Genomic DNA, 15,968 nt, shown 5'->3' on the forward strand with positions numbered 1-15,968 from the left:
AATTCTGCAAGCCAAAAACAGAGAAATTGTTAAAGTAGTCAGAAAAATGATACATGTTACCTAAGAAGGAACAACAGTTCAAATAACTGTGAATATTTCATCAGAAACCATAGATGCTAGAAGAAACATTGGGACATCTTTTCTGAAAGAAATAATTGTCAACCCAGAATTCTTTATTTAACAAAAATATCCTTCAGAAATGAAAGCAAAAGAAAGATATTCTTAGATGAAGGAAAACTAAGAGGATTCTTTTTAAAAAAATTTTATAGAAACCATGTTGAAAGCATTTGTGATGAGCATTTAATCCATGTATTAAATAGACGTGTAAGACATAACAACTATGAAAATTATGTTTATAAAACAGAAGGTAATTTGATATGGGCATAAAAAAGTAAAAATAATAATGTAATTAACAAAAATTTTGTAAGAATTTGAAGAAACATTGAAGGAAATGCCAATTTTCTTATTATAGCAGAGAAATAAGAAATAGATATCAACATTAAAATGTGTGGTTTAAAAAATACAATATCTCAATCTGTGAATTTTTTTTCTTTTTTTATTTTGAGATGGAGTCTTGCTCTGTTATCCAGGCTGGAGTGCAGTGGCGTGATCTCAGCTCACTGCAAGCTCCGCCTCCCAGGTTCATGCCATTCTCCTGCCTCAGCCTCCCGAGTAGCTGGGACTACAGGCGCCCGCCACCATGCCTGGCTAATTTTTTGTATTTTTAGTAGAGACGGGGTTTCACCACGTTAACCAGGATGGTCTTGATCTCCTGACCTCATGATCCACCCGCCTTGGCTTCCCAAATTTTTTTTTAATAGACCTAATTTTTTTAAGAGCAGATTTAGGTTTACAGAAAAATCAAGCATAAAGTACAGAAAGTTACCATCTACCTCTCACCCCCACACATGCACAACCTCCCCAACTCTTGACATCCCCCACCAGAGGGATACATTATTAAAACTGATGAGTCTACTTTTAACACATCTGTATTAGTCCATTCTCACTCTGCTGTAAAGAAATACCTGAGACTGGGTAATTTATAAAGAAATTTATAAATTTCTTTAATTGGCTCATGCTTCTGTAGACTGTACAAGAAGCATAGTGGCTTCTGCTCCTGGGGAGACCTCAGGAAACTTTTATTCATGGCAGAAGGAAAAGCAGGAGCAAGTGTCTTCACATGGCTTGAGCAGGAGGAAGAGAGAGAAGAGGGAGGTGCTGCACACTTTTAAACAACCAGATCTCATGGTATCTCACTCACTCACATGTCACAAGGACAGCATTGAGGCGTGGTGCTAAAGCATTCATGAAGGATCCACCCCCAGGATCCAATCACCTCCCACCAGGCTCCACCTCCAATATTGGGGATTAAAATTCAACATGAGATTTGGGTGGGGACACAGATCCAAACTGCCCCAACGTCATTATCATCCAAAGTTCATAGTTTACATTAGGGTGTATTCTTGGTGCTGTACATTCTACAGATTTTGACAAATGTATAATGATGTATTCATCATTGTAGTTCAATCTGTTAATTCTTAGTATCACTTTTTAAACTCTAGAGACATGTTTTAGAAACTAAATATTTCTCATGTGGGATATTATTCAGGATTAGTCGGGATAAGTTGCAGTAATCTACAACTTCAAAATCTCAGTTTCTGAATACAGCAAGGTTTTATGTTTTTATCTTACAAAGTCTGCTATAGGTCTCAGCATCTGCATCCATTAGATTTCATCATCATGTAGCTGCATTTTCTGGATTATGCAGATTCTCTGATGAATATGGTAGGGGAAAAGATTGTTAGAGAAACATATATGACAATTTAATCCTTTGGCCTGGAAGTCACATTATCACTTCCACCCCTGTGTTAGTCTGTTCTTGTGTTGCTACAAAGGAATACCTGAGGCTGAGTAATTTGTAAAGGAAAGAGGTTTAATTGGCTCACAGTTCTGCAAGCTATACAAGCATGGCATCAACATTTGCTTGGCTTTTGAGGGGACCTCAGGGAGCTTTTACTTATAGCAGAGGGCCAAGTAGGAGCAGACATGTCACATGGTCAGAGCAGGAGCAACAAGGTTAAAGGCGGTAGTTTGCAACACTTTTAAACAACCCGATCTCATTATTGTGACTAAGAGAATTCTTAACCAGAAGAAATGTCCTGAAAGAAAAGTTAAAGGGAGTTCTTCTTGAGGATGGGAATTGATACCAGAAGAAAACTTGGAATAAAGAAAGAGCAACAGAAATGTTAGATGTCTGGGTAAATACAATACACTATTTTTCTTCTCTTAAGTTCTTTAAAATAAATGATTATAAAATATAACATTGTCTGGGAGGGTTCAATATATGTACATAGGACAACTATAATGTCAAGGATTGTAAGGCTTCTATGTTTTATTTTTATTTACAGGTACAAATTAACTCTAAGTAGACTGTAAAAAGTTAGGTATGTATATTATAATCTCCAGGTCAATCACTAAAAAATAATAGAAAGAGATATAGGCAAAAAGCCAATAGATAAATTAAAATGAAATACTAAAATATATTAAAATAATCTGAAGGAAGGCAGCACAAAGGCAACACAGAAACAAATGAACAAAAGAGGTTAAAACCAGGAAAATAAAAAAGATAAAATGGTAGACCTACATCCAACTACATCACTTATTACATTAAATGTAAAAGGTCTAAACATAGACCTCAAAAGATAGAGACTGCCAGATTCTGATAATGCTGTCTATAAAAAACCTAAATATCTATATAACTGACACTCTAAAAATTTTCCAGAGTGTATATTGTTCAGTTCTTTGCCATTAAACAAAAGTCTAGTTCTTAAAAGGTCATGTTAAGTATGACTTTCTTGATGGGATTACCCTCCTTCTCCAGATGTTCCCGAATGATCCCTAGATCAAATGAACACATCAAAGAATTCAGTATCTAGATTATATCCTGTTCTCATATCTCCTCACCTGCCAGCAGGATTATATTTGCTAAACTGCTATCAACCTATATTGAAGACTATTGTGAGAAACAATCCCTCACAACTCATCTTTATACATTTCACAAGTTTCCTGAGTGTTTATTTATTGTATCACACAGTCTCTTCCCAGAGAGAAATTATTTGAACCTACCCTTTTGAAGGGTAGAAATCTTTGAACCTTCCCTTAGTAAGATTCTTATTTTCTCATTGGCATCAGTGGTTGTGTAACTCTTCAGATTTCCCACTTTCCATTGGCTGCTAGAAAGCTCCAAGAATCTCCCTGTAATGTTAATAAGCATTCCTACAATAAAAGGCCCTATGATCAAATAAATGTGCAAAACGTAGGGCTTAAGAAAGTTAGGTTGATTTCTTTATTCTGTGATCTCATTTAATCCTCACAACCACCTTGGAGGTTGGTGCCATTATTATGCCAGTTTTATAGATGATGAGGATACTGAGTCTTCAGAGAAGTTTAGACCACTTGCTCAAGATTATACAGTAGAGGTGTCAGGACTGGAACATAGGCTGCTTGGATCCAGAGTCGGCTGTCTTAAAACTGTAGTCAAATCTTGTATGTAAAGTGCCTGACACAGAAAAAAAAAATGCTTATTCTTATAGTATGGGCAGCTAAAGTGCTTACCTCAAGCCTGGCTTCACAAAAGGAGGAAGGGATCTATAGGGTCAATTAGGTGGGACCCAGCACAAGGTCCCAGGGAAACCAGCCACCTCTATGTCAACTTTTCTACCCTTTTGCCTGGGAATGCTCCTGCTGGTGTTCAAATGTCCAAAGCATCTCCTGATATCCCACAAACTTCATCCTGATACTCCTACTGATACTCTGACATTCACCGGACTTCCCCTAAGTCCCATATTTCTCTCTTGGAGGCCTATCTTCTGTGGACCAATGTGACAGGGCTGGTATGGGGTTTCATGAACTTTAAACTCAGCATGGAGGTAACTGCTTATTGATCAGCTGTGTATCCATGGAAGTGGAGGAGGTAGAAACAGACAGAGGAATTTTCCCCTAAATTTCCTGAATAATGGGTCCTAATTCTTCACTATTACAGAATTAGACATTTATACTCTTTTCATGCCTTAAGATTGGTGGAGTATACATCCCCATTCCTTGACTTTGAGCTTGGCCATGAAACTTGCCTTGGCCATGAGATGTCCGTGAATCTGACAAGAAAAGGAGCTTGAAATGGAGATTGAACTGGAACCCCCACAACATCCATTGAACTCATGATTTGTAATCATTGCCTAGAAGCTGCCTTCTTAATGGGCTCCCAGAACAAATATTGTCAGACTTGCAGCCTGAAGCCAAGCTGCTTGGCTGTATTAGTTTTCTATTGCTGCATCACAAAGTACCACAAACTCTGTGGATTAACTCAACATTCATTTTATTTTCTCACAGTTTCTGCAAGTCAAAGTCTGAGTGCAGAAGAACTAGGTATTCTGCTGAGGATCTGACCAGGGTGAAATTGGGGGTTGGCAGGGGCTATGATCTCATCTGAAGGCTGTGTGGGGAAGAATTTGTTCCCAAGCTCATTTGGGCTTTTGGCAGAATTCAATTTCTAGTGAGTGTAAGACTGAGGTCTCCATTTTATCGCTGGCTGTTGGACAAGCGTCACTCTCAGCTCTTAGAAGATGCCTTAACATCCTAGCCATGTAGCCAGCTTACTTCTCAAAGCCAGCAGGAGGATCTCATTGCAGTCTGCTGTGATGAAGTCTTATGTAATGTAACATAATCATGAGAGTGACTGACTATTCCATCACCTTTGCCAGGTAACATAACCCTGTGAAGGTAGTGACTAGTCCATTATATTCACAGATCCTGTTCATGCTCAAGGGGTGGGAACTAAATAGAGTGTGTACACCAGGGGCCAGGAATCTTAGGGGACATCTTAGAGTTGTGCCTATCACACCATCCATGCCTAGCTTAGCCCAACCATAGTCAACCTACAAACCTGTGAATGTGAGAATTAATGCTTGTTGTTTTAAGCCACTGAGTTTTGAGGTGGTTTGTTATGCAGCATTATTGTGACATAGCTGACTGTTAAATTTCCTTTCAATAAGCACTGTCCTTCTAGTTTAACCAGTGTCATAGCTCCACTTTGGGGAAGCAGCCTGGTGTGATGGACAAGGCATTTGAGATCAGGCAGATCTGGGTTTGAATCCCTACTTCTCCAATTTCTAGTTGGGTGAGGCTTGACCCAGTTACTTCACTGTCTGGGTCCATGTCCTCATTTGTCTGATGGGACTCACAATGCCTATCTTGCAGGATGTTAGGAGGGTTAACTAAAACTATGGACGTGGAGTACCTGGTACGTAATATTAGTGTTTCTCTCTTAAGCTCTTAGTTCTAGCCAACAGGCCCAAGAGAATGAATGTGGTGTGAATTCTGGGAGGGGTCACTCCACTGCTAATACCTGAGGGTTTCCTGGCAGATGTCTCATTGCCAGATGAGAAGGTGACCCCCAGGGCTCCCTGACCTGGGATAGCCCCTCTGGTGTAAGCCTCATAGCAGAAGGCCGCCCCACCTGTTTTCTATGGGGTAGAGATCCCGGGGATTCACCCTCACACAAGACCCTTGCTCCATCTCCCCAGTGCTTTGATATTAAAAATCAGACATGACCATGGAGAGCTCAGTCTCCACCACTGACCAGTGGTGTGAGCTTGAGCCAACACTTTAACTTTCTGACCATTGATTTCCTTCCTGTACATCAAAAGGTTAAATTCCCACCTCACAAGGCTGTTGTTACACTGATGATACACAAAAAGCTGCTGCCTGGAGCCAATTAGGAGCTCAATTAAATGGTATTCCCCTTCCTTCAGAGCAGGGGCCATCTATGTCTCCTGTTCTTTTTAATGAAGCTCCCTGCCCCACCCTCCCTCTAGGGCCCACCTTGGAGAGGAGCACAGAGCAGGTGCTTCAGGAAGGTGTTTGCTTCTCCTGATCCTTGTAAAAACCCTCTGGGCAGCGAGTGCAATCTCACTTCCCACTTCCCAGGCAAGTGGTAGATTACACCTCCCTGCTCCCTTTGAAGTGCATTGTGGCCATGTGGCTTGCTCTGGCCAATGGCATGTGAGCAGATGTGTCCTGTTTCGTGCGGAAGCTTTAAAAGCCAATGCCTGATCCACCTGCTCTGTCTTTCCTTAGGTAACTGAGGCCAGCACGCTCGAGAGGATGCCTGTCTCTATCATGCTGACTAGGATGAGTAGTGGTCATGAATATGGATGAGAAGAAAGCAAACCTCTGGTGTTTTAAGCCACCAACATTTGGGGTTGTTGGTTACTGTATTCTATGCTGACACAGTGGGACAGACTTTACTTCCATTTGAAAGATGAGACAGTGGAGGGAAAGTGACTTGCCTATGGTCACACAGAGAGTACTAAGGGGTGGGGCTTTACCTAAGGAAGCACTTTTTAAGGTGACTGGAGCTCTGAACTAAGGTGCTAAGAGCTAAGGTGACTGGAGCTCTGAACACCAGCCCCAACTGCTGCCTTCGGGAAATGGGTCCCCACTCCTCACTGCAGCTGTTTACATTGTCAGCAGTAGGAAAATGATCTCTTTTCAGAGTAAGTCAGTGGCAGCCTAGGGAGGGGAATGGTGGAGCTCTGGAACCTGTACTCTCAGGAGGATCAGATATTCTAGATTCAGCCACACAGCAGGTGCAATTGCTCTCGGTCTCCCTGTCCTGTGTGTCCCTCCCACCTCAGAGGCTTCATTTATCTAAGGAGCTCCTTTCCCTCACTAGCACATTTTGTCCAAGGAAAGGCTGTGAAACTCATTCACCATAAGGCATGCAGATCAATGAAACCAGGAAGAGAGACTGCTTTGTTATGCAGCATTACTGTGGCAGTAGCTGACTGATACACTTGTCTATCCAATATCCATCTCCTCTTTTCTTTTATATACAGGAACCTGATTTTATTCTGGGCAGTCATGTGCCTGGGTAGAAAACTACATTCCTCAGCTTTCCTTGGGATGCCCACAAAGGTCTTTGGGGGCAGGGGGTGCTTCTAGCAAAGCTCCCCAAGTGGGGGGTCTCAAAGGGCAGGCTATGTTGTGGAGCTCCTTGGCCTCATGCACTCAGCACCTCATGTGTTGTGTTGCTTTCCCAGCACTTGTGATGGACACCTCCAAGCGATGCAGGCACTCTCTGAGCTGCATGACAACAAACCTTTGGCTTAGGTTATCATCATGGTAACCTGGAAGATCCTTAGGTGTCAGCAAGCCTGCTTTTTAAAAATATATGGAAATAGGGTCCAAGAGGGGAAGAAAATTGTCTGAGGACCCATAGTGAGTTAGATGCAGAGCTGACTCTCCCCCACATCTTCCTGACTTACCTGAAGGATAGATTGGTTGCAGGTGGGTAGGTGGGGGACAGATGTGAGACAGGACATGGTTGGGAGCACTAGCTCTGATATATGCTTTCTGGATTCCACAGGGGACTGGCACAGAGCTTATCACACTCCAGGGACTCTGTGAAGAGGAAGATACTGGGGCAACTTCTGATTGGTTTCAGACCCTAGGAAGACCCAAGGGTTTCCCTCCAGACCTTGCCCTGGGGAATCTGGCTGGATTAACTGGACACAGGTCAACAGGAGCACCTTATCAATTCTTCATGTACAATTTCAACCAACAACTCTCTCACCCCACTGCATTCCTGTTCAGAAGACAATCCAAGGAAACCAGAGCCCTGGAATGACTTGGATACCCAGGTTTAGGGCCAGGGGAACATATGTGGAGTGGACATTGCTGGTCCCTGCCCAGGTCTCTTTTCCTGGGCCAGTGCACCTGTCCCCTGATGTGCTTGTTGTTGCTAAGGGCTCATAGCTGTGCTTTCTCTGCAGAAGTGCCTGCAGCCCACAAAAGCCACTTGAGAGATGCTTGGACAGATAGTTTATATATCACTTACATATCACCCACCCACCCACATCAACGGGACAGCCAGCAGTCAATGACTGACTGACACAGTACCAAAGGCCAGCCCCCGGCCTCAAGGTGGGACTACTCTGGTACTACAATCCACACTCCAGAGCTCCTTGTAGCATCAGGTTGAAGCTGGATGCCAGGTAAAACCACCTCTTTGCTCAGCTTCTTTACTTGTCCTATCTTGCTTCCTTCATTCCCTTACAGCTTTCTCTGGAGATCTCGCCATCAATAATTCAAAAAGAGCCAGGCATACTGGTAGTCCCAATGACTCAGGATGCTGACGGGAAGATCACTTGAGCCCAGGAGTTCAAGGCTTCAGTGTGCTATGATCACACCTGTGAATAGCCTTGCACTCCAGCCTGGGCAACACAGCAAGACCCCATCTCTAAAAAGAACAAAACCAGAAAATTGCCTGAGAATCCCCATATGCTTCCAAGCAATATGTAAGTTTCTGAGCTCTCTTCTACCTTCCAAATCCTGTGTAATGGGAGAGAGCCACTGAGGGTTCTAAGACTAGCAGCAGGAAAATTTTGCTCTGGTGAAGAGAACTAAAGTTTCACCTTATTCTTTGACACTGTGCTGTTTCTATGAGCTCAGAGAGAGGCTTAAAGTAACAACATCCATTGATCAAATATTGATCAGGCATTCACCAGAAACCTCGCAGCTGCTTGGCACTAGAGGACCCAGTGGGGAGCAAGAGAAACACAGTTTCTACCCTGATCCTCTAAATTAGGTCCAAAGGCTTCTTGGACACCCCTCAGAGTCCCTTTTGGAGCAGCTGCATAATGACAATCAATTGAGTACACGAAACCTTCAAAATGCTTTTAATTTCTTTTAATGTATAACAGTTACGCCTGAGTTACAGAGGAAGCGCTTACAAGCAGCAGGTAGTTAAAGCAAATACCAGTTTTTCTTTCTAGTCTACTACTCCATATAGCTGAATAAATTATGGTGCGATTATATTTAAACACACACCTCACGCCCACACGCCCACGCACACACCCCACTCACACCCTCACGTACACCCACTCACTTCCGCATGGGGGAAAATGGCTGTGAGTCAAACACGGAAGCAACAAAGTTGCAGTTACTAGGAAGAAGGAATGATCTAGAGTACTATGTAAATATTTCCCATGTCAGGGAATTGGCCATGTCAGAGCTGACTTGAAGAAGCATCAAATACACAGAAGTCTCAGAGCGTTTCAAGTTGGCGGCTAGAGAACCCCCATTTGGTCTTGGTTTTGGTGCCTCTGCAGGAGGGGAGGAGAGAAGACCTGTGTACCCCCAAAAAGTGTCCAATAGTGCGAGACACATTCGGGAGCTTGATGAGAAGAACATCAGCCTGAGAGAGGTCCCAGAGAACACCTTTTTAGTTGGGTGATAGAGTGTCACTGAGTCCCAGGATCCAAAATCTTGGATGCTTCACCAACTCCATCTTAAAACACTGGATTCTGGCAGAGTGGTCAAACTCTGGGACCTGTCCTGCTCTCAAGCCAGAGTCAGATTTCAGTCTGACTCTTCCTTTTCCTTCTGGGCAAACCTCTCTCTCCATTCTTCTTTTCTTCTCTCTTATCCCCCTAGTTCTCTGTTTGCTCTGCCCTTTCATGTTCCTCTGGCAAAAGAACAACAAAGGTAAATCAAGTACAAAATGGAAGTATAAAAGCATAGCTTGGTTCTTACACATCACTTCTTTTTTTCTTTATATAGCAAGAGAGAAATACCAAATGAAAAAAATAAAGGAACAAGAATGAAAGAACCCACTAGAGCCTGGAATGCATAATTTGAAACACACAATATGAAGATATATCCCTACAGATGGTCTCTGGCACTAGCACGACACACACTGTGGGGGATTTCTTTCCTTTTTTAGTATATATATATATTTGTAAAAAGTCAACTTTCTATAAACAAACAGCACATCACCACGTTTCCAACTATTGTACAATGAACTCAGAAGACAGCCCTCCTTAGAGAGGACCAACGGTGACTTGTGATAAGTTGGAGGAAGCAGCTCTTATTTTGCTACAGACTCTATTTACAGGGATGGATGGGGGTTGTTTCTGGGACGGCCTGGCCGCTGGAACCCGGGCCTTCTTTCTCAGGCCGTGGCCAGCCCCAAAGAGATGGAGGCCTTGTGTCTCTCACTCAACATCACCTCCCTGGTGATGTTTCGAGTTGCCAACACAAGGCTGAATTTTATAACCCAAGTTGGCCAGATGTGTTAATATACGGGTTTTAGAGAGAACCTATCAGGGTCAAGGGCCTCTTTCTGAAGGGGGTGGGGTCCCTTAAGGAATAAGTCCCATTTTCTACCAAGATGATGGCTTGGGAGAACTTATGTTCAACGTCATGAGAAATCATTTGGTTTATTCCCAAGCAGGTCTTTGTTCCATTTCACCATTGGGACCAGATATCTGGGATTGGTCCTAGCATTAGAATGTCGCCTCCTGGGGATGGGGCTGGGTGGTTTTGATGACAGCTGCCTGAGATCCCTGCTCCTGAGTCACAGAGGGTGTCAGGAGACTCAGACACTTTCTGAGCCAGGCCTCCAGGTAGAAGGATTGGCCATTCAAGGAATGTGGATGACAAGTGTTTGGTCTTCAGGAAGAGCTGCTTTCTGCTGTGATAGCTACAAAAGCAGAGACTGGGTTACCAAGGGACAACAGAGTTTTCTTTTTTGTCCCGAGCTTGAAGAACCAAAGGTCTCTGGCAGTGGACGCTCAAGTTGCAACCTTGGTTGATCTTGATGGATCACATGTGTCTGCTGCTACCAAAGAGTCTGTTTGTCCCCAATTATTCATAGGTTTCTCTAAACCAGAGATATGAGCCAGCCTGGTCATGGTCCAGAACAGGCTTGATATCACCAAGTCTGAAGATGAGAAACAGGTAAGCATTTGTCACAGAGGTGACATCCATGCAGGTGAGTGTCCTAGAATCTTGCCAACCCAGCTCCCCAGGAAGGAGGAACTCAGGTTGACTCCCAGAGCAGCAGCCCTTTCCCTCTAGGAATGTCTTGTTGGCTAAGGGCAAAAGGCATGGATTGAGCAAAGAGGTGACCTCATGAACCCAGGTGGGGACAAGCAGTTTGATCCAATGTTTGTGAATTCAGTGCTGTGTCTCCCATCCCAAGTACTTTGTACTCAGCAGCACCTGATAAAGGTGATGGAATGTAGATTACAGTGACAGTGATAGTAAAGATGAATGTGATTTTGATAAATAGGTAAAGGTGGTAAAAAGTTCCCAGGGAGGAGGAATCGGGGGTTTGAATCATCCCCTCAAGGTCCCAGCTCTTCAGAGAATGGAACTTCAGGAGGCCACTGGCGTGGTCAAGGAAGGTGCCTCTTCCCTCTGCTCTGGAATTGTTGACATCTTCCTCTGCCCAGGGGTGGTAGCTTGAAAACTGGTCACATCTGCCTCAGCTCAGCTGTGCCGGATCAGGAGGCAGGGACTTCTTGGCCAAGACGGAGGCAACATTGAAAGATGCCACTCTGAGCAGGACAGCGATATGCCCCTAACAACATGCCAGGGGGGATCATCTTGTCTGTGGGGCAAACAATCCCTGCCCAGTCTAGAGCCCTCCTCCAAAGCTCTGAGGGTAGCTCTCTGCATCCGCAGAAACTGAAAGGGGTTTGGGGAAGATGGAGGCCTCTTCCTAGAGGATGGGGCATGGTAAGGATGGGCTCGAGCCTCTGCAGAAGGCTTTGGGCAAAATCTCAACTCCCTGGGGTGTGGACTTGCAGGAAGAGAGCTGAAGCCTTGGGCAACAAAGGCTTGCCCTCCCACAAACAGAGGGACCTGGTTATGAAAGTGCCTTCTGAGCCCACTTCCTGCTCCTCCACTCATGTATCCTCAAGACTTTATCCCCTCCCCATCTCATCTGATTCAGCTAATGAAGGAAACTGAAAGGTTCTGTGGGCTCCCCAGGCCCCAGATATAGTGGACATTGGGGGTACTTGGGCTTCAGGCTAAGAGCCCTCTGCTTCCAGAAGCCTGAGTTGGGTCCTCATATCCTGGGTGGGCCCATGGCTGATAAGTCCCACCCCCGCGTGCCCCTGCCCTCTGGTTAAGCCTCTTCCTGGTCTCCCCAGTCTCCCTGCCTGTGCTAGATTTCCCCGTGCCCCCAGTAGAGGTGTCTGGGGAGGGTTCTGAAGTCCTTCAAATTCCTGGGTGGGGGTGAGACTGCCCCCATGCTGACTCCCCTGGGAAGACCCCACAGCCAGGGTCCCCTCTCTGCTGGAGTCCCAATGTCTAGAGGAGGAAAGGGCTGTGGTTCTGACACTGAGCCAGAGACCCTCCTTGCAGGGCTGGCTCCCAGTACATCCAGCTGAGAGCAGCCCTGAAAGCTTCACCTCCACCTCTAGCTAGGGCACCCACTGGAGTTGGGTCCAAAGGGCTGCAGGACCTCTTCTCAGGCACCATCCTCCTCTGGATGCCCAAGGTGTTCAAGGTGGGCCTCAATCTCCATGCCTGAGATGGCACAGAGGCCACCATGGGATTTGACAGGGGAGGACTTCAGGCTGACCAGAAACCCTCCTTTGGGAAAGTGGGGAGCAGACTCCAAGGGCATCACTCTGGATCCCTAACCACAGGTGAGTGACAAGCTGGCTGTCTACCTCCAGGGGGCCGGTGATGAGAAGCAGGTGGACTCTTTTCCTGGCCTCCTAGGACAACAGGGGGATGAGGGGGCAGGGCTGGGAGGCTCAGGGGTCAGTTAGGGTTGGGCTGGGAATTGGGCTGGGGCAAGTCACCCCAGGGGCCCTAGTAGGCCTGGCCAGTTTCCACAGGCAGGAGTCCCAGCACAGCAGAGTGCTCCCCGAGCTTCATGCGACGCTGGGTGGAGAGGCTCACATTTTTGGCCAGATAATCAACAGCAGCTGGAAAAAAGAAGAGACTCTCCTAGAAATTGAGGTTCTTTTTGTTTATTCTTCCATTCACTCTATCTACACCCATCCATCCATCCATCCATCCATCCATCCATCCATCCATCCATCCCATCCATCCATCCTATTCATCCATTCTTTCATCCATCCATCATCCTTCCATCCTTCTATCCACTCATCTTCTCATCCATCCAGCCATATCCATGCATCCATGCCTCCATCCACCCAATCATTCATTTATCCATTCTCTGTCCATCCATCCATCCATTTATCCATCCATGTATCCATCCATCCATCCATCCATCCATCCATCCATCCATCCATCCTTCTATCCATCCATCCTCTATCCATCCCTCATCCACCCATCCATCATCCATCCATCCATCCATCCATCCATCCATCCATCCATCCATCCTTCTATCTAACCATCTCTTCATGAAGCTCTTTCTCTCATCTCCTCTCCAATCATTCAGCACATATGTTTAATGCATTGTGTGCCCAGCTCTCTGGTAAGTTCCTAGGGAGGCACAGAAGATTACCCATATTGCTGAGCAAAGAATTAACCACCCCTCAACAAGCCCACTACATATACCTGCTATGGGGAAGGCCCTGTGAATCCCTGAGTGCAGGTAATGATGAGGGTAAGGTCTCTCTGCCTTCTCTATCTGTGCCCAGCTTACAGATAAGGCAAAGCAAGACCTTTGCTGTGAGGCCAAAGTGGCTGTGGGTGAGCTGAGGGATCAATGCAGAAGGAGCCAGCACGCAGATACGGAGGGAGCTGAGACCTACAGCTCTGTCCATCTGGTCACCCAGAGGAGACAGATGAGTGTCTGAGGGTGTGTGTGCCTGAGAGTGTTGCATACTTGTGTGTGTGAACAACTGAAACAAGAATCTCCTTGAATAATTGGCTTGCACATGAATGTCCACAGAAGAGCAACATTTGCACACACACGTGCACATATGTGTGTGAGTTGTGTGCACCTTTGTGAATAGATGAACCTTGGGAATGCCAGTGCATATGCAGGCACTGTGTACAGGTGAGTTCCAACTGAGCCAGCTACCTGCCTCTATATCTGTGTATGTGCAGGGATGACCCTAGACCTGCATGTACATGTGTTCTGTCTTGACTGTACTAATTCCGTCTTTCTGAGCTACAATAGAAATCAGCCCTGACCAAATGATTTGGCTGGGGTGTGGCCAAGGCCTCCAGAGGCACAGAGATGCTGCCTCCCAAGCTGGGATCTGTGGCTGTGGCCAGTCCAAACCCCTGGGATTTGTAGGATCCAGAAGCAAGAGGAAGATGGAAAGAACACTGCATTGGGAATTTCAAGGCCTGGCTCAACACTTGTTCTGTCACCTGCCCACGGGGGACCCTGTAGCACTCTACATGCTTCCTTAAGGTTGGAGGTTCCTGCCCAGGGCAGGTGGGTGGAGCCAAAAGGTGATAGGCATGGCCTGAGGACGAGGCCAGGGAGGCCAGGTGGGCAGTGCCAATCATTGAGCCATGGGAGGCCATATTGCCTAGTGGTTCAAATGACACAGGTTCACATCCTGCACATGCCAACTTTTAACGTATGGTCTGGGGCATCCCACCTCATCTATTCAAACCTCAGTTTCCTTGTCTGTAAAATGGGGATTGTAACAGCACCTATCTGAGGAGCTGTTATGAAGGTTAAAGAAGAAATACGTACAAAGTGGCTAGCTAGTACTGTGCCTGGCACATTGTGAGCTTGAGAGATGTGGGTTTGGAAGCAGTGGAAGACTAGGATTGGGATTTAGTAAGTAAACATGGCCTTTGATGGGGACAGGAGGGGATGAAGCAGCAGATGAAGTGGCTGCAGTCCCAGTTACCTCCTGCTCGTGTGGCCCTGGGCACATCACTTGACCTCTCTACACCTGCTCTCTTGTCTACAGAATGGGGAAAACAAAGTCCAGCCTCCTCCAGCGCTGCTGCTATGAGGATGAAGTGAGACACTGTTCTTTAAGATGGTGGTTACAGAGCATGAAGGGGCTTGGCCCTCGACAGTCCCAAAGGATGTGCAAATGCCCTGGAATCTCTCTGGAGCATCTGAACCCTGTGCACCTCTGCTTACCAGGCTCCAGGGTGGGTGACAAGAGGAAAGTTAAGTCTGCCTAGGGTCTGAGCTGAGCCCCCAGGGACTGCCAGCCTTCCTCTGAAGTCACTTGGCCTCCAGGCTCCCAGTTGGTAGAGCAGAGTTGGTGGCAGTCAGCCTGGCCCTGCCTTGGGTCTGCCTCTTACTCTGCGTGAGGGTAGGGCCATTCCCATCTCTGGCCTTGCAGGGACCCTGTAGCCCTGGCCACACCAACTCTGCTACTGGGAGCCTACCTTACCTGGGCTCCAGGGTTCATCCCGTTAAGAAGCCTCATTCTGGCCGGGCGCAGTGGCTCATGCCTGTAATCCCAGCACTTTGGGAGGCCAAGGTGGGTGGATCACAAGGTCAGGAGATCGAGACCATCCTGGCTAACACGGTGAAACCCCATCTTTACTAAAAATACAAAAATTAGCCAGGCATGGTGGCACACACCTGTAGTCCCGGCTACTTGGGAGGCTGAGGCAGGAGAATGGCGTGATCCGAGAGGTGGAGCTTGCAGTGAGCCAAGATTGCACCACTGCACTCCAACCTGGGCAACAGAGCAAGACTCCATCTCAGAAAAAAAAAAAAAAAAAAAAGCCTCATTCTTAGAGGGACAGTCGGAATAGAAAGAGGAGGAGCCAGTGTTTACAGAGAGCTTGTTCTATCCCAGTCCTGTTCTAAGCATTTTGTGCTCATTTTCCACTTAATTCTCACAACTCTATGAGGCTGGTAGTGGTGGTATCCGCATCTTCCAGATGATGGAACTGAGGCTCTGAGAGACTGCACCACTTCAAAGATCACACAGTTCATAAGTTGTGGAGCCAGGATTCAAACCCAGGCAGTCTGAGCCTGGCTCCCAGCCACCCCTGCAGGCTCCTAGAGAATAACCCTTTGTACATGCACAACACTTTAGAGGGCACGAGGTGCTCTACACCCCAAATTCTGCATTGATCCTATGTTCTGCTCCAGGCAATGTAAGCCATCTGTCCAAAGGCATGCTGCTAAGGCAGGAGACGCTTTCCCTGAGTCACAGCAGCCGCTGCCTCCCCTCCTTACTTCACACCATGCCAGCCTCTCA

The 15,968-nt window shown here is 46.2% G+C and overlaps 1 protein-coding gene across 4 annotated transcripts in view; it reads right to left on the minus strand.

Moving 5' to 3' along the window:
• Positions 1-6,346: 6,346 nt before the first annotated feature.
• PAX7 (paired box 7) overlaps positions 6,347-15,968 on the minus strand; it is a 120,114-nt gene continuing 110,492 nt past the window's right edge. For 3 of the 4 annotated variants that reach the window (XM_054540825.2, XM_054540839.1, XM_002811397.4), the window contains exon 9: positions 6,347-12,788. In XM_054540825.2, the coding sequence (XP_054396800.1) occupies positions 12,673-12,788 (116 nt within the window). In that variant the 3' untranslated portion in view covers positions 6,347-12,672. The remainder of the gene's footprint in view (positions 12,789-15,968) is intronic. The other variant, XM_009234413.3, reaches the window with a different exon arrangement.

The sequence above is a fragment of the Pongo abelii genome, chromosome 1, assembly GCF_028885655.2.
Source record: "Pongo abelii isolate AG06213 chromosome 1, NHGRI_mPonAbe1-v2.0_pri, whole genome shotgun sequence".
Taxonomy (NCBI): domain Eukaryota; kingdom Metazoa; phylum Chordata; class Mammalia; order Primates; family Hominidae; genus Pongo; species Pongo abelii.